At 45.6% G+C, this 23,981-nt stretch overlaps 2 protein-coding genes across 4 annotated transcripts in view; one reads left to right on the forward strand and one right to left on the reverse strand.

Annotated features, from left to right (window-relative positions):
• Nucleotides 1–1,520: 1,520 nt before the first annotated feature.
• LOC138629846 (endoplasmic reticulum metallopeptidase 1) lies at nt 1,521–15,230 on the forward strand. The gene is made up of 15 exons (XM_069713806.1): nt 1,521–1,846; nt 3,743–4,047; nt 6,053–6,180; nt 6,332–6,437; nt 6,726–6,872; nt 7,030–7,122; nt 9,042–9,254; nt 9,496–9,716; nt 11,229–11,403; nt 11,550–11,740; nt 11,992–12,144; nt 12,896–13,098; nt 13,200–13,315; nt 13,480–13,643; nt 14,557–15,230. The coding sequence occupies exons 1-15, from the start codon at nt 1,572–1,574 to the stop codon at nt 14,731–14,733; spliced, it is 2,667 nt and encodes an 888-aa protein (XP_069569907.1). The 5' UTR covers nt 1,521–1,571; the 3' UTR covers nt 14,734–15,230.
• Nucleotides 15,231–19,784: 4,554 nt separating this feature from the next.
• ric1 (RIC1 homolog, RAB6A GEF complex partner 1) overlaps nt 19,785–23,981 on the reverse strand; it is a 28,389-nt gene continuing 24,192 nt past the window's right edge. For all 3 annotated transcript variants that reach the window (XM_069713781.1, XM_069713780.1, XM_069713782.1), the window contains 7 exons: nt 23,819–23,977; nt 23,602–23,738; nt 23,149–23,429; nt 22,692–22,901; nt 22,433–22,610; nt 22,141–22,329; nt 19,785–22,051 (listed from right to left, as the gene is read on the reverse strand). In XM_069713781.1, coding sequence (XP_069569882.1) covers nt 21,736–22,051; nt 22,141–22,329; nt 22,433–22,610; nt 22,692–22,901; nt 23,149–23,429; nt 23,602–23,738; nt 23,819–23,977 — 1,470 coding nt within the window. In that variant the 3' untranslated portion in view covers nt 19,785–21,735. The remainder of the gene's footprint in view (nt 22,052–22,140; nt 22,330–22,432; nt 22,611–22,691; nt 22,902–23,148; nt 23,430–23,601; nt 23,739–23,818; nt 23,978–23,981) is intronic.

The following is a 23,981-nucleotide window of genomic DNA, read 5'->3' on the forward strand; positions in this document are numbered from 1 at the left end:
AGGAATTAAAACAAATCATTTTAACTGCCTACGTTTGTTTGCACAAGGAATTAGACTCCGGTTCAGTGGCTTTTAACAGATCATATTTACTGGAGCATACAGATATAGAAATACAGGGGATCAGCTTTGGCCTCACATAACACAGATGGGGGTTGGGAGGACAAGGACAAAAAAAGACCTCCCAGTTTCTCACAGAAACTTCTTACAGAAGAATTTTGCACATAAACTATCCAAAATACTTTTAATGATAAACATTCTTATTAAATCTTTGTGATACCTCGTGCCTCTTTAAGACACTCGTGATCATATTCCAGAAACCATGAGTGTTGAGTGAGCAAAATCTGAAAAAAAAATAATAATCTGGACATAATTAGCAATAAAAACACCTCACAGCTGTGCTGCATTTCCATATTACAGCACCGCTTTCTACAGCCTCAAAAATACAATAGAGTTTAAGAGTCAACTCTTTCAATGACTTTACAGATTTATATTTGAAATACAATAAAGAAAATCAGTTTACAGCTACAACCTGACCAGCTACATTACAATTCTGCTTATATGATTAGTAATAATAATCAAATGACATGATATATAGTAATGTAACACTGAGAGACCACTTCGTCTGCATGTGTTGTTGAAAGGAGCTATAAACTTGCCATACATTCATAACGTGATATTTTTAGTAGCCTGACTAGTTTAGACTTCTAATTGTAAATAGAATATATTTAAATTCAAGTGAAGGAAATGAATACCTGCTGGACTGCTGACTAAATCTCTCTAATGTACCTTGGCAGGGCTTTGCTGTTTCACTGCATTACATTACACAGATAGGGTTCATTGAGTTCGTATTAAAGGAACAGTTCAACATTTTAGGAACTACTAATTCATTGTTTTGCAAGGAATTAGAGAGATTATCATTCTCGTGTCTCGTTTAGCACAAAGACTGTAAACTGGGAAGAACATTGTTCTGACTCGGACAAATTTATTTCATTCATTTGTTGAACATAAAAACTGTTATTCATCCAATTTAAACAGGCATACATGATAACTACAGCCACAAGCAGGGAAGATGTGACCAATTTAATTTAAGCTTAGTTCAAACTGAATATTATCGACCTGTTCTAGCAGCAGAAATATGAATTTCAAGTTGACACCATTAGGTCGACATTAACATGAAATCTCAAAGCCTTTTTTCAGCCAATTCACCCTCGACATGCCGATATTTTGTCCACCCAGCTGTCCCCCTGCATACAGTCTTTGTGCTAAGCTAAGCTAAATGGCAGCAGTGAGTGGATTGGTTAAACTATTCCTTTAAAGTGCCAAAAAAAAATCTGCAATAACTAGTGCTTGATTATATGGTTTATTTCGTCTAATGCTCTCAATGGAGTGACTAAGTCCTTCGTCCTTCTGCTGCACGGGCTTTATTACTCCGCGTTCATCCAGCGCCTTCGCCGCCCGCCCTCTTCGTGAAGTTTGTCCCTCAGCGCGATCCGTCGCTCGTCCAGAGAAGAGAAGGAAAAAGAGCGACGGCCGAAAGCGACGCTCGCTGCTGATGAACCGCTGGCTCGGAAATGGAGAGCGACACCACCGTCCGGAGAATAAAAGCCTCCGGGACACAGCAGTATGTAGCTCCAGACTACGACGGCTCCCCGGACCGGTGCGGGAATAACGGCTGCAGCGGAGACCCGAAGAGGAAGCCCGCCGTGAGGCTGGAGCTGCTGCGGGAAGGACTCGCGGCTGCGCTGGTCGCGCTGTTCGTGCTGCTGCTGTGGGGACTCGTTCACTTGTCGCTGCAGCAGCTTGTCATTGGAAAACCGACCGGCGAGTTCAACGCGGTCAGAGCCAGGTGAGCTTTCAAACAAATACAAGCTCCTTTAGCTTCAGCGTGTTTGCTCATGGGCTCGGGGCAGCGGAGCTCCGACCTGCCTGGAGACCACTGCCGGGTGTCTCTTCCGGTCCACCTTTACCTCCAAGGTACAGGCGGACAGGTGTCCATGCAGGCGGGACACCGGTGATCCCTCCCGCTGCTGTTCGTCTGTTCAAACGAGACGTAAACACCAAGTTTAAACTTCTGAAAGGCTCAAAAAGTCCGTTTTTTTGTTGTTTTTTTGAGGTCAACTAAAACTAGTTTTGTTTATTTGTGGTTCAATCAAAAGGGACTTTCATCAAACATGAAATATACCATGAAACGTTGGAAGACAATGGAAAGGACAGGAAGCACAATAATAAACAAACAAATAAGGTGTTTTTTTTTTTTTAATAAAGACACTGATTTAATGTTTCATTTCTGTTATCTCATAATAGTAAATATGAGCACAGCTGTTGCATCTGTGTAGTCAGCTGTTCTTACTCATTTAAATCCTCATCTCTTTGGGTCGTTGGCCTTGTAGTGGGAAGAAAAGAGCCATTTATAGACATCACCTCTGGAAACCTGACAGGATGCAGAATAAATGATTTATCGGTTATTTTAAAATATCACCAGATTGATCAATAATGCCAGGAACTGTCGGTGGCAGCCCTGCTCCTCCAAACACTTTATTGATTCGATCAAATACTGGTCAGATTGATGAATGAAAAATGCAGCCTGTTCTTTAGAAGAAACTGTTCAGATTAAAGGACCAGCGAGACGGAGGGATTACGGCGCTGAATCGGAGGTCAGCAGGGCCGCGGTCGAGCTCTTAAAAGAGCCGGGCGGCAGGATTTGCCATCATTTGGCTGCTTTGCTCCGTGAATGAGTCAGGCATGCTGCATTTGAACTGATTAGAGCTCTCTGAGCTTCTTTGGGCACAATCACGGCTTTCAGGAGTCCATGACCTGCAAATCCAGATTCGAATTATGAGCGTAACACAGTCACTGCAGGCAGCAGCTCAGACATCTGTGATATCATTTGGTACAAATTAAGAAGAAACTGCATGCAGCAGAAGACTTTGTGATGGTTTTTTTTGTCGGGAGGGGGGAGGGGTGGGGCACTAGCAAGAGAAATGGGATAAACAGACATTTTCTGTTTTTAACCCGGCTGGACTACAACACATCCTTCCTGGTTTAAAGACACAAATTATTCCCTCACCACTTCTAAAGTTGACTTTAAACATCCGTTACAACTGCAGCACTTTTACTGGCGTGGGAAGCCGAGGCAGCTCTGGATGTTTCACGAACAGCAGGAACAAAATACCTGCAGCAGCTGTTTTCTTTTAAAGAAAAAAGGAGAAGAAGCACGTGCTCTTCTCTTTCTTCTGGCCCGTGTCGGGCATCTCTGCTTTATTTCCTTTTCTACTTTTTTTTAAGGAAGTCTGTGCAGTGACGAGGAAGAAATGCTCAGAAACAAATCTCACTGCAATCCAGCTGTGTCAGAGCAGTGGCTGTAACTCATAGCAACGATGTTTGCTTTTAAAAGTGAATTTCTAATTTGACTTATTGTCTCTAGTTGATGGGATAAAAGCTGAGCTTCCTCCAAATACGGTAAAATAATGTCATTTTGGAGCCGGAGATGTTTGAGCATCATCACCAATAGAAAATCTTGAGTATGGGTGCACAAATATTTTGTAATTCGACACAGCCAGCGGTCTCACAAACACACCTGCAGCTATGCACATGTACAAACCATGTGCATCTGTCTGCAACCATGTCAGCAAGCTCATCCATATCTTCAGGAAATGCATTTATCAATTTCACGAGTTTTCACTCATTAATATTCTCTTTCTCTCTTGTTCCCTTTTTGCTCTTCCTTCACCTCACAATGGAGACGGCACCTGGAGCGGATCACCAGCGTCGGGCCGCGGCCGGTGGGCAGCCACGAGAACGAGGTCCTGACGGTGGGCTACTTGTTGGAGCAGATTGAGGAGATCCGGCTGGAGATGGCAGCCGGCACCCATCAACTCACCGTCGATGTGCAGCGTCCCACCGGCTCTTTCTCCATCGACTTCCTCGGAGGCTTCACCAGCTTCTACGACCGCGTCACCAACATCGTGGTCCGGCTGGAGCCCAAAGGCGGCTCGCAGCACTTCATGCTGGCCAACTGCCACTTCGACACAGTGGCCAACAGTCCCGGTACAAAAACAGTCCTTCTTATTTACTTAACAGGTTTTCCTTTTGCTTATGTGAGCACTGAAAGTGCTGGAACTTTTTATATTCATTTTATTTATGATAAAGGTTTAAAGCTCCCATGTTGGTACATGCAGAAAACGCCTCGAGGCCAAATTTGAACCGGTTTCCAAATGTCAGTCTTGAACTCGATGGATCAGAATATTCTTCTGTAATAACTCCTGCGTATTTGATCAAATCGGTTTTTTTAAGTGTGCCATTTTTGTACTGATTCATTTTTGTGAATCTGTGCACTTTCACTGAGGATTTGTTGTTGTTTGTTGGCTGTTGAGGATGTTGAGTAAAGAGGATCAGTACTTTGTGGATATGTAACTCTAAAAAGCTGTAAGGAACATTGGAAGTGTTTTTGCCAATGTTTATGTATTGTTTTTTCTAGATTGCATAATCAAAGCGCCTATTGAAAGTATCATCATGAAATTGTCGTTCATGGTCCTCAAAGGATGAAACCTGCTGACTTTGGTCATCATCAAGTTCACATTTTTCTTTTGAAGTGACATATTTGAACAATTACTGGCTGGTTTTTTTTGTGTGTTTAATTTGGTACAGAAGTTTAACGTCCCCAGAGGATAATGATTAACCTTTTAAATCTCTTGCTTTTGGCTGTATCCTCACAAATCCTTCCAACTCCCAACATGCAAGTTCTCAATTAGTCTGTGATATTAATATCCTCGTTTGTGTCCCGTGTTGTGCGCTTGTCATGTGGACTACACGGCGTGAAATTTAGACGGCAACAGCCAGGCAATCTAGAAAACTTAATGCATCACAAACAGCGACTTTGTGCTTGTTTGCTAAAGATAGGTGGCACATTTCAGCCTGGAGCCATCGCGTCTTTGTCTGGTTTTAATTCAGGAATTTTTCACTGTTTAACTACACGCCCTTCAGCCTGCTGGGGAGGCATGTTTTCCCTACACACACGCACGCACACACACACACACACACACACACACACACACACACACACACACACACACACACACACACACACACACACACACACACACACACACACACACACACACACACACACACACATAAATTTTCACACACAGCTTCTCCGGTAAAAGGAAATTGACCCAAGAGGTGTGGACCATAAGATGCAGGAAGATACTCGTGCCTTTTCATGTCTTCTGCTGCCTGCCAGGACTTTGATTTCTTGGAACTCAAAATATTTGTGAGTGTAAAAAAATATCGATGGAAAAAAAAAAAGGGGGAGAATAAAGACAGGCGGTGCCTTGTTTTGCACATTTTTATTTCCTCGTAGGTTGAACGTAGGCGCAGGTCAGCTGACGGTTTAATTCAAAGCACCTACAGTACGATTCATCCAGTTAAAGCTAACATGCACAGATGAACCTACCGGCCTTTCATGGTCATGGATTAATATGCGGCGGACATAAGTGACCGGGACAGAAGCATGAATGGTACCCGGATGGACAGTGAACCCCCCCCCCCCACACACACACACACACACACACTTCATGAGCGCATGTCTAGAAATCCAGAGCACATGATGTCTCAGTTTAGCTCTCTGATCTCGAGGTCAATCTTCCCTTTCTTTGCATTTATTCTCAGTAAACTGTTCCTCACACTAACCTGTCTAATCTTTCTGCATCACATGCCCCCGTTCACATGCTCTTTTCTGCTTTCTTTTTTTGTGCTCTCACCAACCAGCAGTGGGAGCTGAGTTTTTAGCCAACTTGTCGCATTCTTCACGTTTCCACTCGAGGCTGGCTTCCTTCATTCTCATGCGTTTGTGCTCAGCGTTTTTTATCTCCACCATCTGGGTATTTCTTTTTTATCTCCACTGGGTCACGATAAGCGGGTCATACTGATGCACGATTACATGCCTGTTTGTGTGTAAACACATTTCTACCGCCTGATAGAAATGTGGAAGGTAACTGGGAGCTCCCTGTTTAGCATTCCTGACACACGTTCGCTGGTTTCCTGGTTTTAGGTGCCAGTGACGATGCAGTGAGCTGTGCAGTGATGCTGGAAGTCCTCCACTCTCTGTCCAACCAGTCCACTCCTCTTCACCATGGGGTTATCTTCCTCTTTAACGGGGCGGAGGAAAATATACTGCAGGTAAAACACAGGACACGTGCCGTGCTATCTGGATGTAGCCTGTCCACACAAACTTTATTTAAAGCTTCTCTCATTTTGTTTTTCTTAGTTTTTCTGCCTCATTCTTACTTTCCTCCTCTTGTCTTGATTTATTTTTTTATTTCTCTATCAGGCGAGTCACGGTTTCATTACTCAGCATCCCTGGGCCAAGCAGGTGCGAGCCTTCATTAACCTGGAGGCTGCAGGTGTTGGAGGCAAAGAGGTTGTTTTCCAGACAGGTCTGTACCCATCATGTTTGATAAACGGGCCTCACCTTAGCATTACTTTAAAAAGCACCACACTTTTAGCCAACTATCTATACTTATTTATACGTATGGAAAAGCCTGCAAAGAATGCGGCGCAGTTTTACGTGTTACTAATGTCTGAACAGTCCTGACATGGTTTGTATTATATACCGATTGTATCTGCATTATTATATAAATATATATCTTTGTCTACACAATGATTACTCTGTTACAAACTACTGTTCAGTATCCAAAACATCTCAGGCTTTTCCTCCCTTGAAGGTCCAGAGAACCCGTGGTTGGTTCAGGCCTACGTGAACGCAGCCAAGCACCCCTTCGCCTCGGTGGTCGGCCAGGAGGTCTTTCAGAGCGGCATCATCCCCTCTGACACCGACTTCCGCATCTACAGGGACTTTGGAAACATCCCAGGTGAGACCAGCAATCATTAGAGGGCACTAGATAAATTCATAATGGAGGTATGTCAAAGTTAAAAAAGGAAAATCCAGTGTGTTATAGACAAACAAAGCAAACATGCTTTCACTCCCTGACACTTCAACTGGATTATTTTCTCTTTTTGGTTTAACAGGCATCGATCTGGCTTTCATTGAAAATGGTTTCATCTACCACACCAAGTACGACACGGCCAACAGGATCCTGACCGACTCCATCCAGAGAGCCGGTACACGTCTGACCTCACACATAAACATGTGATCCGCTTTTATTTAACAGTTTGAATAGATTCAGCAGGGTGTGTGTGTGTGTGTGTGTGTGTGTGTGTGTGTGTGTGTGTCAAGGAGAGAGCGGTCACTGCAGCGTCATCTTTTTGTCACGGACACATGCTGTGTATTTGTTTTGTCCTCCAGTCGGAGGCCGGTCAGCAGTTCTTTGATCTCTTTTTCAGCACGGAGGACTTAGAGATACACACACACACACACACACACACACACACACACACACACACACACACACACACACACACACACACACACACACACACACACACACACACACACACACACACACACACACACACACACACACACACACACACACACACCGGCTGCAGGCTGTTGCCCTCATTTATCTCGCGTCTGTGTTGCTGAATTATTTTGCTTTACTTAGCAGAGAATCCAGTCAGTCAGCACTAAAAAACGGAGACAGTTGGCATCTTTGCTCTCTCGCTCAGCTACTGGACACCTCGCTCCTCTTCCACCCGGCGCAGCAACTCGCCACGAAAGGCATGAATTATTAGAGATGGTGAGATTTCAGAGGGTGGGAGACGGTATTTTTAGTCTGTGAAGAAGGAGGCAGGAGAGTTTTGTGAGGTGGAGAGTGGGCCACAGCACAGACGATGAAGATACCACCAGTAGCTCTTTTGAAGCTTGTGATGAACTCGGCACATTCTCGGCCTCCTCTTAAAAAAAATCTACCTGACGGCTCGGCGTCTGGACGAAGCGTGGCAGCGTGCCTCGATCTGTTTTCTAAAGATGAAAAAAACAAAACAACTATCAATAAGGGCACAGCAATATAACCATGTTACTGCAGACAAAATCACAATATATGACTTTTTACACGTTTGTCTTATCTTTCTTATCAATTTTGGTTTTGTCTTGGAGAAATTCAGGAAGCAAAGTTGTGGTTTCATCATAAGCAGTGAACGCTACATGAACAAGTAGTTGTTGTTGTGCACTCAGTTGTTGACACTGTTTGGTCGGAGTGAGCCCACCAGGCGGAAGAACAACTGAGCTTTGTCTCTTCTCTGTGTGTGTGTGTGTGTGTGTGTGTGTGTGTGTGTGTGTGTGTGTGTGTGTGTGTGTGTGTGTGTGTGTGTGTGTGTGTGTGTGTGTCTGTATGTGTGTGCGCGCGCGTGCGCGAGTGAGAAGCTGAGTTTCTTTTGTCTGTGCTGATCTCCATACTGCTGCCTCCATGTGTACACAGTACACACACACACACACACACACACACACACACACACACACACACACACTTTCTCGATTCTCCATCCTGATTTCTTATCATCCTCTCACAAAACAAACCGTTGTGTGAGTATGAGGGTCGAGATGTGTTAGCAGTGATTACAGTATGATTTACATTCTGAATGTTCCTCCATTAATCTTTCATAACTGTTTATATACTCTAGTTACCAATAATATGACATATAACCTAATAGAGAAATTAAACAATTGAAGAATTTAAGGCTCAACACAGAAACCATTATTTGCTTGTCTGTGCTGTGTCTTGTATTTTACATTTTTCATGTTCGTGTAAACATGGTTTTATTGCTGCAGAAACTTCTGTCTGTTTGTCAGCTCTGAAGCCGGTTCTGCAGGTCAGCCAGTTACACTGAGTCACCATTAAATAAATAAAAGAAAGTGATATAGGTCACTATCGAATGATGTCGTCAGATGATAGTGAAGATATTACTTTCATATTAAGTCACATACTTCCTCTGATTGTGGGAGTAGAATTACAAATGGTGGAAACCTCCAACTATAACTGAGCAACGGTCCTAGTTGTTCTGTTGTCTCTCCAGTCGATGTACTGCGACTCTATATTGCTTTGAATTTCTTCACATCTCTCCTCGCTTCCTGTTTCTAGGCGACAACATCCTGGCGGTCCTGAAGTACCTGGTAATGTCAGAGAAGTTGGCCGACTCCTCAGAGTATCGTCATGGCAACATGGTATTTTTCGACCTGCTGGGGGTCGTAGTCGTGGCTTACCCGGCACGTGTCGGGACCATCCTCAACTACATGGTCGCCACGTTCACCTTCCTCTATCTGGCCAAGAGAGCCTCACTGCCTGGCAACGGGGGTAGGTTGCTGCTTCCTGTCGTGGATGTGTCATGTCATTTCATTTCCTGTGCCGGTTGTGTGAGTTGTGGGTTTTCCTCTTTGTGACTTTCTCTTGAAAAATGCAGGGTGAGGTTTGTATGGTCCCGATGTATGGTTTCAGGTCTAATGTCTTCACTCGCTGGTTTCATTGTTCTGTAGAAGAACTTGATGACACGTTAATGCATCTGTTTGTTTTTTGTCTTTCATCCATCTGGCCTCAGGATGGCGCTATGTTCGAGATCTGGCCTGCGCCACAGGTGTAGCAGTGCTGAGCTGGTTTGTCACCCTGCTGTCGGTGCTGATCGTGGCCCTGCTCGTCACTCTGTTGGGCCGCTCCATGTTCTGGTACAACCATTTCTACGCCTCCATCTGCCTGTACGGAGCTGCAGCCACCGGCAAGATGATCCTCGTCCACACGCTGGCCAAGAACCTGTACTACGGGGTAGGTGATGGAGTTTCCTTAAACTTAGGACAGCAAGTTTAAAACAGGAAACGGTCGATGGTGTTGAAGTGGCCTGTAAATTTGTTGTAAAATGAACACGAGACGGATCAGAAACACTAATTATGAAACCTTAGTCAATCTTGTTTTATTCCACATCTTCCATCAGCGCTGAAGATGGAGCTTCTTTCTAAATCACAGTTGTATTTATTGAGGGGCAGAAATGTGATTAGTCAAAGGTGAGTGTTGAAATATTTGACGCTGAAAGTAAATTAATATCTTGAAAGATACATCTCGTGAACATTTCGTTCAGTCGAGCATAATGAAAGCGGTACTAACCCCTCTCGTTCCTGCTTTTCATTTATTTTTGGAGGTAAAGAGATATGAGGAAAACATTTCTCGTTCAGCTCCCATTTAATAAGAAGTGAAGAGCAGAGAGGAGAAAGCCCGACGGTTCCTCTTCCTCCTCGCAGATTACAGAACAGTCGCTCTTTGTGTGTTTGTCTGTCTGTGTGATAATAAAACTGTGGAGGTGCTGACAGTCAGTCATCTGTCAGTCACATGCACACAGTCATTCACCAAATAAAGATTCACAACACGGTGTTGTCTCTGTGGTTTCTGATAGTCAGAGCAGGAGGGAGCATCTTATGGTTTCTTCGGCATCTCTGCTTAAAGCAAAACATATTTCGTGCATTCGTTAAAGGGAGACTTTTATTCTGGTGAAAGTCTTTTGTACCTTTTAGAGACAGATGTTTGCGTTTCGATGGACATGTTGTGTTTTTCACGTGGAGTAAAGAGAAGTGTACATTAAGAGTTGATACCACTGCAGAAAGTTGATTTTCATCTGGAGCTGCCGTTTACCACAATATGAACTGCAGCATATCCTGGCTGCTCTCCAGAAAGGACACAGACTAACCTTTGTCCCAGATTACATAACGCTTCAATGAAACAAAATCTCTATTAACAGAACAGAGCGTATCTTTGCTCTAATTCTGCTTGGTATTTTCTTCAACAACAAAAAAGTCTAGTTGTGACTCGTGGATTTGATTTAATAAAGCAGACACAAATCATCAGTCCTGAAAGTTTGAAGATTTCAAATACAATTTGCTCAGCCAGTGATGCACTCACGGCTCCTTTATTTCAGAGTTTTAGCTTCAGGATATGTCAGAGGGGATGTAGGAAGTACAAAATACCACCTCATGTCATTGATTCTTTGTTCTTGTTTAGTTAGTGATTATCTTCTCTGCAGTTTAAATAAGATGATGCCAGCAAAAAATAACTTCTTCGATGTCAAACGACTTTTACTAATAAATAATTACAAATAAACACGATAAACCTGCATTGAATATGGAGGGTAAATCATTTGAATTAAGATGCTAAATATGTTTCACATCAGTGTAATTGATGAGCCTTTTTTTTTTTTTTTTTCCTTAAGTGCTCATCAGTTGATTCCCGACTATCAAAGCAGCACCAACATCTCTGACCTGCTTGTGTTTGTGTGTTTTGCCCACGCAGGGAGTCCGTCTGGTGGAGCTGGGCGACCTCTTCTTCGACGTGAGCTTGCTGCTGTGGTGCTGCAGCCTGGTGTGGTTGACCCATCAGGGCTTGTGTTCGGCCTACGTGCCCATGCTGATGGTAGCATTCCCTCTGGCCACCCGAATCCTGCTGGCGAGGGAATTTAAACACAGAGGTAAAGACTCCACCCCAGATCAACCCTGTTTAACAAATACGAGAGATCGGGACATGTTTTTAAGATGTAGTTGAAACTCCAGGCTGACGGTGTGATCCTCGGCCGGGTCAGTTTGGTCTGACAAACTCTTTACTCTTTATTTCCAGGAGCGTCAGTGAAATACAGCGTCCTCTACCTGTTCGGCCTGGCGCTGCCCTACATCCACTTCATGTTCCTCATCTGGGTGGTGTTTGAGATTTTCACGCCCATCATGGGCCGCAGTGGCACGGAGATCCCCCCCGAGGTGGTGCTGGCCTCCTTGGTCACCCTGGCAACCATCTTCCTCTCCTCTTATTTTGTGAGTATTCCCACCTTGGATACAACGATGTGTAACTACTCTGGATCTTTATTTTAAAGCAAGAATAAATTGTACATGACTGAACAACTGTTTTGAATCGTCTGGCTGAAACATTTGTTTGAGCAAACTGTTTAATTGTAGTAGTAAAATTTTATGTAAATCTTAAAGACTGTGTTTTAGGCTTCTTGCTACATTTTCTGTCCTTTTAAAATAGCAGCTCGGTAACAGATTTTTTTTTTTGTCTGACTCAGCTGCATTTCATCTATTTGGTCCGGAGCACGAAGTGGATTCTGGCCGGTCTGGGCTCGGTCTTCGTCGTCATGTTCCTGGTGGTTTCCTCCGGGGTCCTCTTTCCTTATTCAGGCAGTCAAGACAGCCCGCGACCAAAGAGAGTCTTCCTGCAGGTTCAGAGTTACAAATCACACACAGACACTCGTATCCAAGAGAAACACAAGTCCAATCATTGGCTGGATGGAGGCTATAAATTATGCAAATGTTTCTACTTTGCTTTTTGAAGTCACTGTAAAACTCAATGTTGTGAAATACTGCAGACTGTTGGCCGACTTGTTTCCAGGTGAAGATGAACAGTCAGACACAAAGAGCACAGGACATGAATGAGTAGTTGGTTTTATCTGAATAGAAAAAGAGCAACATGAGTTAAAACTAAGCAGATCGAAATAAACAGTATCGTCAATTTGCATAAGGTATAGAAGATATAATTACTAAATACAAACAGACATTTCTAAACAATCGACTACAGCTGCACGGAAAGTGGAAGAAATAGAAGTCACAGTCAAAAAAGCTTTTATAGGTTGATCATCAACCGATTCAAAGTTCCTCCTGCAGCTTCACACTTTCATCGCTCTTTAAAGAAATGTGAAAACGTTGTTTTGAAAGTCAGAAAAATTGCCTCAATTAAACGAAGGAAGCACAAGTGGCAGAAGACATGCAGGTGCACGCATTAGAAGATCTTAATTAAACATCTTGCGGTTGATGGTTTCATAAAAACCGTCAGTTCCCAAAGCAGTGAGTGACGTCACTGACGTCTCTATTGAGCTCCATTAAATCTTTCTATCGAGATTCAGCGAGTGAAACCGCTGCAGCAGGAGGCAGGTTGAAGGAAAGCGAGCTGAATTGATGAATCTCTGCCTGCAGCACACAACACGGACCCTCCACAACCTGCAGGGGCAGCTGGAGAGCCGAGACTCCGGTCTGTGGATAAACAGCTTCGACTACACCGGCATGCAGCACGTCACGCCCCACATACCCGAGATCAACGACAGCATCCGGACCCACTGCCGGGAGGACCGGCCCTTCTGCGGATACCCCTGGTTCCTGCCCGTCAAGTTCCTCAGCAAGTCAGTACTACAACAACACTATTGTCAGCTGTAGCACGACCAAGCCTGCTTTCATTTCTACTTTAAACATCACCTTCACGAGTACTGTGGCACGTTTGTAGGAAGAACTGGTACCTTCCTGCTGCAGAAGTGTCTCCGAGCTCTCCGGTGGAGTTCAGCCTGACGTCCAGAGAAGAGACGAGCTGGGGAACCGTCAAGATGGTGTTCAGTGTGAAAGGTCAGGAGCCCTTCATGTAACCGAACCGACACGGATGGAGACGGGTGGCTGCAGAAAGTGGAAGAACTGAGTCACATCACGCAAACTTGGCTCATAAATCAGCTGATAGATGAGATAGATTAAAGTAAAGGTCCTTACTGTTGGTGCTGTCCTGTGTCCTGCAGGTCCCAGCCACATGTCCCTGTATCTGATGCCTCACCGGGGCGCCAGTCTCTCCACCTGGTCCTTCGGAGACGGGACGCCTCAGTTCGACCCGAGTGGAGAATACTTTGTCTTCTATTCCCACGGCCTGGACGCCCCCACGTGGACCTTCTGGTTTGAGATACAGGTACCGGCTGCAGATAAACACACCTGTCGTACTTCTCGTACCTGTTAACATTCTTTTAAGGTGAGTGGAGGTGACGCCATCGGAGTTCACTTTTACTTTTTTGATGGCGAATGTTCTTTTGGTGTTAAAAATCAGATGCATCCCTCGGTAATTTAAATGTGTTATAATTTGTGTATTTCAAGGAAGTGTCCAAATTTTGGAAAACACACGAATCCACTTAATATTTACATGTTAAGTCGTCAGATTGTTTTCCCTCTGGCTCATATTATCATGAAGACATGAGCGGTGTCTCCTTCTCCTGTAACTTGTTTGAGACTGTTGCCGTGCCAACAGCAACACGTAAATCACCTGTTGAACATTTGACAGCCTGAAGTTCCTCTTTGAATCCAAACGGATTAAACAGCGTTCAGACTCAGAGGATTTTTTTTTTTTTTTTTTTTGAATAATTCTTTTCATTCCTGACATTTCTGGAGTTCTTCAGTTCATCAGCTGACGGCGTCGGATTAGGACATGAGAAAATCCAAAAACATGCACCTCAGGTCAGGTTACCTGGCGCCGCGCTAGTGGCAGCCTGCTGCAGCAGCTCCCCCTGAGAGCCCCCCCTGAGAGCCCCCCCTGAGAGCCCCCCTGAGAGCCCCCCCTGAGAGCCCCCCTGCTGTAGTGAAGAACTTTCCCCTCGGGGATTAATAAAGTGAATAAAATAAAAAAAATCAAATGTTTAAACTGGAGGATCAGAGATTTGAACTAAATGCACGTCCTCAGGACGGAGACCACGTCCTCAGGACGGAGACCACGTCCTCAGGACGAAGACCACCTCCACGACCCTTAAACTCCCTCCACACATGTTTTTTAGGTCGCTAACAGTCCTGGTTTTAACTCTGTCCCTTTGTCCCTCTGTCCCTCTGTCCGTCAGCCTCCCAGGGACCCCGACCCCTCCGGCCCCGAGGGGATGATCTCCGTCGCCATATCCTCCCACTATTTCTTCGGGGAAGACCAGCGGACTGCACAGCTGGAGGAAATCCTCCGAAGGTTTCCCTCGTGGGCGTTTCCCTCCTCCTGGGTCAGTACTTATGACATGTACCGATACTGAGGACGTCGCACATCACAGAGGCTGATGCAGAGACGGCTGACGGCCACCGGGCCCCCCCACCGACCCCGACCCCGACCCCCCACCGACCCCAACCCGACCGAGACGGAGAAAAGAGATTTCAAGGAACAATACCGAGGACTGGCCCTGCTGCCTTTTCACTCTGACACTAACACACACACACACACACACACACACACACACACACACACACACACACACACACACACACACACACACACACACACTCTCTCTCTCTCTCTCACGCTCCGTCCCAGCCTGCCTCAGAGACCCCCACCACTGTGTCAGTCGGCCTCGTAGCGAACCGAAGCAGGAGGACGAGCTGAGGCGTGCCAGAGGTCAGAGGTCAGAGGTCAGCTGAGCGGTCGGCCTGCAGACCGACGCGCCGCTGAAACGAGCCTCGTTCCCGAGTTTGTGAAACGAACCGTTAAGTTTTTTGTTTTTTTTCTACTCAATCTGTCGTGCCTTTGCTTTACCCTCCCCCCTCACTCATCACTCATTCTTCCTCTCTCATGCTTCCACTCCTGCTGAATGACGTCCATGGCATGCCCCCCACCCCCACCCCCACCCCCACCCCCTCCCCCCCGGTCAGTCAACCACTCGGCCGTTGTCAGATCTGTGCGTCTCTGCAGAAACAGCGCCACCACCTCTCTGTAGGTGCAGTAACATACTGATGGATTTACGTTGGATGGGAAACTAAGACCCGACTTTAACTGGAGACTTTGACACTTTGAAAGTCGCGTTTCATCCACATGCACTCCTTCTACGAGGAGCGAATAGTTTTTGAGTTGACTGTGAACGTGGCTGTTATCATTCCTCACTGAGGCGGCGGATTTGCAGCAAAATCACATCCGCGTGTTTCAGTGAGGAATGTTAACGTCTGGCAGTTCAGACGCAGCAAACCGCGCTGAATGAAAACATCTGGCTGCAATCAAAATGTCAAGGTGTCCTTTTAAAGAGGAGTTCAGAGAGAGGTCTCTTATCTCTTGAAGCGGCTCGCCTGACCTGTTTTGGCAAATTCTCACTTTGGGTTTGACAAGAACGAAATTCACGAGGAAACACGGACAATCTTGTGACATGAAATTATTCCCCCCGTCAGCCTGGCAGGCGAGCGGGGGGGAAACCAGCAGTGCAGCTCCACAGTCGGTCACCTGCTTCTGTTCACGTGGGAGCGACGCTTCTTTACATTTCAATTACTGTAATAAGAATTTTGAAATACTTGACTATCCCACGAGCGTCTCCAGCAGCACCAATAAACTCACAGCTGTAATTATTCATCAATTTATCAATGAAAAGAAAGAAGTTGGTTTTCAAGAAAAAACACCAGAAATCTGTTGCTTCTGATTTTCTGCTTTTGTTTGCCACATATGGATGATGGGAAAACAAATATCTTGGACTTGGTTTTGGACTGACAGAAATACATCAACTTTGGATTCTTGCTGCTTTTTGCTGTTTAATAGACTAAATGATGAATCAAAAACACATTCGGACGGCTAACAAACAGAAAAGTAGTTGCAGCCTTTGGAGAAAATTGAGTTTTCAGTCAGTTGCACAACTAAAATCACCTGAAAACAAAAGGACATTAAAAACCAGCTTAAAAGAAATGTGTGAAATATCAGAAAACTAAACAACGCAGCAACAGGTTTACTTCTTTTTTTTTTTCGTGTAATTACCTGAGAAGGACGATGCAGTTTTGTAGAAATCACGAGACATATTCAATAAGGGCTGATCTTAAAACAATATCACAATAATTCAAAATATTCTTGACCGTACAAAAAAACATCTTATAATTAATTTCAAGAACACACAGGAGCAACAAAATAAGTGTTCTGGTTTTGTGTCAGTTTGTCTTCAGATATTCAGGAACCGACTCTTCTTCTCTGGAGCGCAGCAGCACATAAACATGTCAACAAGTTGGAATATTTCCATTATCACTCTATGAATATGAAGTTTTATTGGCATATATTCAGCAGCTGAACATGAAACATTAGTCATAATTTATAAGGATGTTACCGACCTGTCAAATAATAAAACCGAAAGTCTGCTGCAGCTTACAGAGAATAAAACGGTTGAACCTTAAACAGAAAACACTTCATCTCCATTTCTGTCCTCCAGAAGGTGAAACTCTGCGTTGGTGCTGCTGGAAGGAACATTCACATTTCATTGTTCTCCTTCATTTCACGTGGAGCTGCATCTTTATGTCTCGAGCCCAAGAATCACAACCACGATCCAGTTAGCGTGACCTGTTGTACACGTGTCCGATCCGCTGGACAGCACTACCTCCACAGTTAGTGTCCAACTCGAGGAGCTCTCCACTAACCTGAGATGATTCTGAGTCTGGTGTCGGTGCGCGGGCTCCCTGCTGTCGGCGGGACTCGCCTCCTCGGCGTGATCACGGGAGGAGATCAGCCGGGTCTTCTGTCCGCTCTGTGTGCCGTCGTGATCCGTGTCACTCAAACTGACAAATAACAATGAAAAAGGAGGCCTTGAAGTTTCGCTTCCAAAGATGCACAACATGTTTACTGTGGTGAACACAAGCGTCTCAGTGGTCTTAAATCTATCAAGTGCCGCACCGTATAGCATTTCTATGTATGAGTTGTTGTCTCGGGAGATTTCGGCGTCAACAGATCGTCCCACGATGCTCTTTTTCCTGTTTATGCATCAGATGAGCAAAACTGGAAAGTCACAGATGATTTTAAAGTGACGGGCAAACGATCGGTATCTATTCTGGAGCTTTTTGACGGCATTACATCGTCTTTCTCAAAGGATGGGAGTTTGCTCAGTTGTCATGGAAACATAGATGTTCAGATTTCCCTTTTTTTTTTTTTTTTTTTCCCTCCCGACACTTCGTCTGTGAGATGAAAAGCAGAAAGTTGATTCTCATTGCTGCTTCGAAGATCAAGAATGAAACTTTAAGTCCATCTGCCTCAGAAAAGCTCTCCGGACCTCCTTGTTGTTGTTGATGTCAACAGCTGACTGCAGCGAAGACGTGTCAGGACTCCGTGTTCCCTCAAACCTGCCGGTTTAACTCTTAACTGTGAGACAAAAAGAAGAAATAGAAATCTAGCTGATCAGTGAAATCGTGGATCAACGATGTTTGTGTCTTCTTAAAGGACCTTACCTGTGTTTTTGGTTCGAGTCATTGAAGAGACGAACATCAGGCTGCTGTCATTTGAAGAAATTTCCCCTCGGGGATTAATAAAGTGTATCAAATCAAATCAAATCAAATCAAATCAAATTTGACCGAGTCAAAGCCTTCTGTTGTTCAGCACATTTCAGGTGTGAGTGTTCAGAAACCAGCAGCCGTCTGCTGGACTGAAATGTGCTGAAACGTGGACCTGTGGCTGTTTGATGAATTCGAGGTTCCCGACTGCTGCTGAAACTCCTGTCCAGCCAGAGTGACGTCATGAAGGCACGTTTCTCTGCAGCCGGCCAGCTGTTTCCTCGCCGGGTGTTTTCGGTCCGTCGGTGAACGAGGAGGGAGACGCTGCAGGAACTGACACGCTTTGACTTTAAAGACGTGAGCGTCTCCGTCTGCGGGGAAATTTCAATCGTGAATCTTTTCACGACGGGAGAAAATGCGTTTTCCTTTTCTGAGTTGTCAGGGCTTTTTATTTTTTTATTTTCATCTGTTGATCTTTGAGTTAACATCCACTGAGCTGCTGAAGCTACAAGCTGACATCAGAGTTGAGTCTTTACAGTACGTCATTTATGTGAAAAAAAGACTCGCGGGTAGATTTAAACGATCTCTTCTGTTCTATAGAAACAGTCGAATGCAGAATGTCCTCGAGAGAAAAAGCTTTATGAACTAATATGAATTAATATTTTTCTATAATTCTGTAGTAGAGTGGCACCTGTTTTGTTGGAGGCTGAAGGAACAGAAAGAAAGTTAAAGATGCTCGTTGAATCTGCTTGTTCATATTTCTAACCACCAACGTAACTTTTTTTTTTTTTTGTCTTACTGTAATTTATAGTTGTGACATTATGGGATGGAACTGCTGCAAATGTGGGAAATAACATGGAGACGCTGTGAAGTGGCTCCTCCTCACTGTTGGTGCTCCCACTGTTGAACTGAAGCTCACACACACACACACACACACACACACACACACACACACACACACACACACACACACACACACACACACACACACACACACACACGCTGCTAGAGTTAAGTAAAAATACAAACTAGCTTTTAGGATAATTTAAATGGTGACCGGTTGCCGATTGAACTGAAATCTTTTTTTCTGGGAAACACGTTGAAATGTCTTAATATTGACGGATGTCCTTTGTTATTTTTTTTATATATTACATTTGTTTTTGTTACCTGAATATTGTTTCATGACTTTTTTCCTCTAACTGTTCTCAGTGAATTTAAGATGTTTTTAAACAAGACTGATCATTTTGTTCCTTTTTTTTTTTTTTTTTGTGATTGACACATAACGTTGAAGTTTCTCCTTTTGAATTGATGTTTTTTTATTTGCATATGTCTTGTTAGTTGGGATTCAGTGATTGATCAGGTTCTTGTGATTGGTATTATCGGGATTGATCTGGTTAACAGGGTATCTATCTCTTGAATGGACGGGATGATCTTACATTATGCAAAAAGCTTGAATTAATTTAGCACTTGTACAGCGATTAAAATGCTTCTTACATTAATGTTGTTTTGTCCTTTTTACTGTGTCACTGGATGTATTTACAAACAGATTAGATATAAAAATTAGAATTACCACTTAGCCTCTGCTAACCACTTAAATTGTAATTTACATGTATATCTGTCCAAACTCATAAATATTGAACTTTGCAATTTGCTGCGAAATTAGTGACAAATTTGAAGAAATTCACTCGAAGACATTCCTGAAAAATTGGATTCACAGGCATTGATTGACAGAGCTGACGGTGACCTTTGACCCTTAAACACCAGAATCTCATTAGGTCATTATTGGGTCTAAGTGACATATTTGGTCCACATGAACAGGACGGAGCCTGAAACGTCAAAACTCCAGACAGCTGCGCTCAATGAGGCAAAATAACCATTTTAAAAATAATTTATTGGTCTTTATGTACAAGGAAAAAAAAATGAAGTAGAAAACCAGACTTGAGTAGAAAAGAGTTTCTTTACACTGCATTGAGGACGTCTGCTGCCCAGAAAGAAAACTTTTCCTCTGAGAAACAGTCAATACTTTGAAACTGTACACGGTGAGGAGGCAGCTCCTCACCGCAGACACGGGAACTGTCAAAACATCCACAATATTCATTTCCGTAGGAAATTGTCTGGCATGCTGTCAGCACGAGCTCCGAGCGAGGAGGGTTGTGATGAGCGGGCTGTGTGTGTGTGTGTGTGTGTGTGTGTGTGTGTGTGTGTGTGTGTGTGTGTGTGTTTTTGTGCGACCGGTTAAAACAGAAGGCCTCTGGACGTAAAGTCTTTGGTTCATCAAGTTACCGTTTTTCAAGTGAAGTAAAGCTTCCAGCGGAGCCGCTTAGTGTCGCCGTTGGAAACCAGGGAGCAACGGGATGACGTCAGCAACGCGCTGCCGTGTCGTCATTTCGCCCTTTCGTAAGTGTTTAAAACAATACAGACAAGAAAGTTCAACTCATCTCGTACACGGCTACGACAAAAACGAAGATATACAACATGATTTGGTCGACGATGAAAAGCAAACAGCCGGGGAATAAAATAGAAATAAAGCTGAGTAACATTTCAATACATTGCACAATATAATACTGACTTATCCATGATGAACCTTTTAGTGTGTGTGGTAGAAACTTTGACTACTAAAAGGGGGAAAAGTTTGTTATTAGTCATAAAAAAAACAACAACTTATCAATTCAGCAATTATCACCTCAGCTAAAATGCCAATAAATAATAGGAATAATGAGGACTAATGCAGTAAAAATCAATTCCAAGTGATCAAAGTCACCAATCATGTCAACACTATGAACACAAGGCGCATTCAGGACTCCACGAGAAGCACACGGTGACGTCTTCTGGAGGAGGAGGAGGTGATATGTAGGAAAAGAAATCACTCAAATGAAATGCTCCTGATAAGGAAATCAAATGATGCTCTTGAAACCTGGGAAAGCTCAAAAGTGTTAACGCTCTGCTGATGACAGGAAACAGTAGTGAGCTCTCAGATGGAGACGAAGGGAAACTGTTTAAAAGCTGCTAAAGCATCGGATGATTTGGTTTTTGTAGCGCGAGTGTCACCGTGTGGGGGGGGGGGGGGGGGTGCAGACAGCTGATTCTGACGTCATTGCGTGAAAACTACATGAACAGAGGCGCTGATCAGCTGTAAGAAACTAGACTGCAGGTTAAAGAATTACACAGAATTCATACCGTGAGCGTTTTTTTTTCTTTCACCGGAGAGATCGATAGAAAAATAATGTCCTCTCGTACACTGTCACATCGTTGAAAAAAGGTATCACAAAATATCTTAAAATCATGAGGTATGAAAATATGAAACCGCTGCACGCTGACGGAGGCTCGGACACGCCGCAGCGCCTCCAGCTTTGTTCCACATGATCCAACAGGCTGATTTCTATCTTTGCATTTTACCAAAACAAACAATGGAGCTTTTTGTCTGGAGAGACTTTGAAATAATAAGAAAAAGAAAATAAACAGCCGGGTGCTTTCGTGTGCCGCTCTACAGCTTCCAAACACCACGAGAGGGAAGCAACTCCACTCGGTGACCTTTGTTTGTTCTCAGAGACGAGACGTCCGTCCGTCCGTCGGTTCTCATCCACAGACACAAATCTGAAGAGCCGGTAATACTGACTGAAGTAAGAACCTGCAGGAGAGGTACTTTCTGTACACACACACACACACACACACACACACACACACACACACACACACACACACACACACACACACACACACACACACACACACACACACACACACACACACACACACACACACTGCTTCTAGTCGGCCTCCTCTCGAGGGTTCAAAGGTCACCGGTCGGAGGTCCCGGTGCTTCAGGACAAGGTGCAGTCGTAGGCTCCCTCCTCGTCCGCCTGCTCCTCGGTCTGCTCGGGAGGACCGTCCTCGGAGGGGGGGCGGGGAAACCCCCCCGCGGGCTCCAGGGAGGGCAGGACGAGGCCCAGCGGAGCCGCCGCCCCCCTGCCGTCGTCGGCCCGCGGCGCCGCCGCTCCCCCGGACCCCTCGGCGCCGCCCAGCTTGGAGCTCTGGCAGGCGGGCTGGAAAGCTTCGGGCTGCACCTGCTCAGACGCCGACTCCATCAGCTGCTGCAGCTGCGGCTGGATCAGGTGGAGGAACGGTTTGTATCCCAGGCTGCAGGTGCGAGAGACACGATTAGTTTTTATTTTAATTTGATTTATAGACACGCGATCCGTTCACGGCTCTGAACTCTTTGCACCCACCAGTCGGACGACGCCCACGTGTCCACGGCCAACAAGCCGCTGCGGACGCTCTGCACCGTCTCTGCGGGAACCTCCGGGCTGTCCAGGAAGCTGATCACCTGCTTGATGACGTTGGCGTCCCGCAGGATCAAGCCGACCACCACGCACCACTCCAGGCAGCCGGCCTCCATGAACACGTGGAGGAGGTACCTGACGGAGACGGAGAGACACAGATGTCCAACACCGGTTCTGGTCTCACGCTGAATTTAAAGCAGGAAGTCGGAACAGGAAGCGGAGCGGAGCGGAGTCTCACCTGAGCTGCACCTGAGACTTGTGCGGACCTTTGTTGGCGAGCTCCATGGAGATGTGCTCCAGCTCGGCCTGGCTCAGGCTCAGAGTGGACGAGTTCTCGTCCACCATCGTCCAGTCCCCGTCCACCACGGAGCTGGTCTCCGTCAGGTCCGTGGCCGAGCCCAGGCTGTACTCCTCCACTAGAACCGGAGAGGAGAACCGAGTTACGACTGTTCAGAACAAACGGCAGACCAGAAAGCGACGCTTCAGGTTTCTGTCACCTTTGTTGGTGAGCAGCGACAGGAAGGCGTCGTGCGTCTGAGGCGAGTGCTGGTTGGAGTGCGAGGACGAGGCCGCGTCCAGGTCTTTGTCCGTCGGCCCGAGTCCGTCCAGCCAGCTGTGGGTGGCGGCGGCCGGCGGCGGCGCCGTGTCCATGTCGCTGTTCAGCAGGCTGTCGGCCGACTGAGACTTCAACAGCCGAGTGCTCAACACTGAAGAGCGACGACAGAAAACAGCATGAAGTGATGAAGACAAACACGCCGATCAACTTCAGGCAGCGTGTCAAACATGTCGGGATGTTTCAGAGGAGCCGCAACAACAACCTGCTTATTTTAGAAATTAGAACGTTTTCTCTTCAACATCAGAACAATCCGTTTTCTTTCTTCAGCCACTTATCAGCCGACATTCAACACTCAAAGTGAAGCTGCGATAAGTGAAACGTGCTCTCTGCTCCCTCACCTGTGCGACAGCGTCCGTTCTTCAGCGGCGAACTGAAGCCTCCGACCGGACTGACCGGGAACGGCCACAGAAAATCTTTGTGGAGTCGCTTCAACGCCGAGACGAAATCCTCCACGCGGGCCACGCGGTTCCGCTCGCGACACAACCAGCCGATGAGCTCGAAGCCCAGCTGGGCGGAGAAGCATCCCAGGTCCCGCAGGCGGACCTGCTCCAGGAGGTGGCGGGCGTGACGCCACAGCATCATGTCGATGTACATGTTCTCTGCACACTCCCCATCCCGGCTGGCAGGAGGAGACACCACAGAAGAAGAAACACAAGATGTTACGGGGAGAAGAAAACACAACATCTACATTCTCTGTTCTCTAGTGTGTGTGTGTGTGTGTGTGTGTGTGTGTGTGTGTGTGTGTGTGTGTGTGTGTGTGTGTGTGTGTGTGTGTGTGTGTGTGTTCGTACCCTTTAGCAGAAGCTCCGGTCGGCATACTGAAGGTCTTCTGCAGGTTGAACTTCCCCGTTGAGATGGAGTCTGCTGACTGAGACAAGCTGATGCTGCGATTCCTGAAGAACTCGAAGCCTCCCGTTGAGCTGGGTTCCTGAAGACAGACACACCGTCATGTTTGTGACACAAAACTTGGAGGCAAAGGAAAGAAAAGAATGATTTGAAGCTCCTCACCTGAACAGTGGGCGTTGGGGGCGGAGTCTCCATCTCTCCGGAGCCAATGGCTTTGAGGAATCGGATCATGTGCCGGCAGAGGTCCCACTTGCCCTGCTCCAGGGCCGTGTTGAAGAGCAGAGTGGCGTGCTGTCTGCTCACCGCTGGAACCTCCATGTTCTTC

Source organism: Brachyistius frenatus, unplaced genomic scaffold (genome assembly GCF_029030835.1).
Source record: "Brachyistius frenatus isolate BFR_SWC_R1_liver_20210118 unplaced genomic scaffold, ASM2903083v1 Contig_122, whole genome shotgun sequence".
NCBI lineage: Eukaryota > Metazoa > Chordata > Actinopteri > Embiotocidae > Brachyistius > Brachyistius frenatus.

Bases quoted from the DNA above. Each gene is read 5' to 3' on its own strand.
- LOC138629846 (XM_069713806.1), top strand. From the start codon at position 1,572: ATGGAGAGCGACACCACCGTCCGGAGAATAAAAGCCTCCGGGACACAG. The intron at 6,873-7,029 runs GTGAGACCAGCA...TTGGTTTAACAG, and splicing joins GGACTTTGGAAACATCCCAG to GCATCGATCTGGCTTTCATT. The intron at 11,741-11,991 runs GTGAGTATTCCC...TGTCTGACTCAG, and splicing joins TCTTCCTCTCCTCTTATTTT to CTGCATTTCATCTATTTGGT.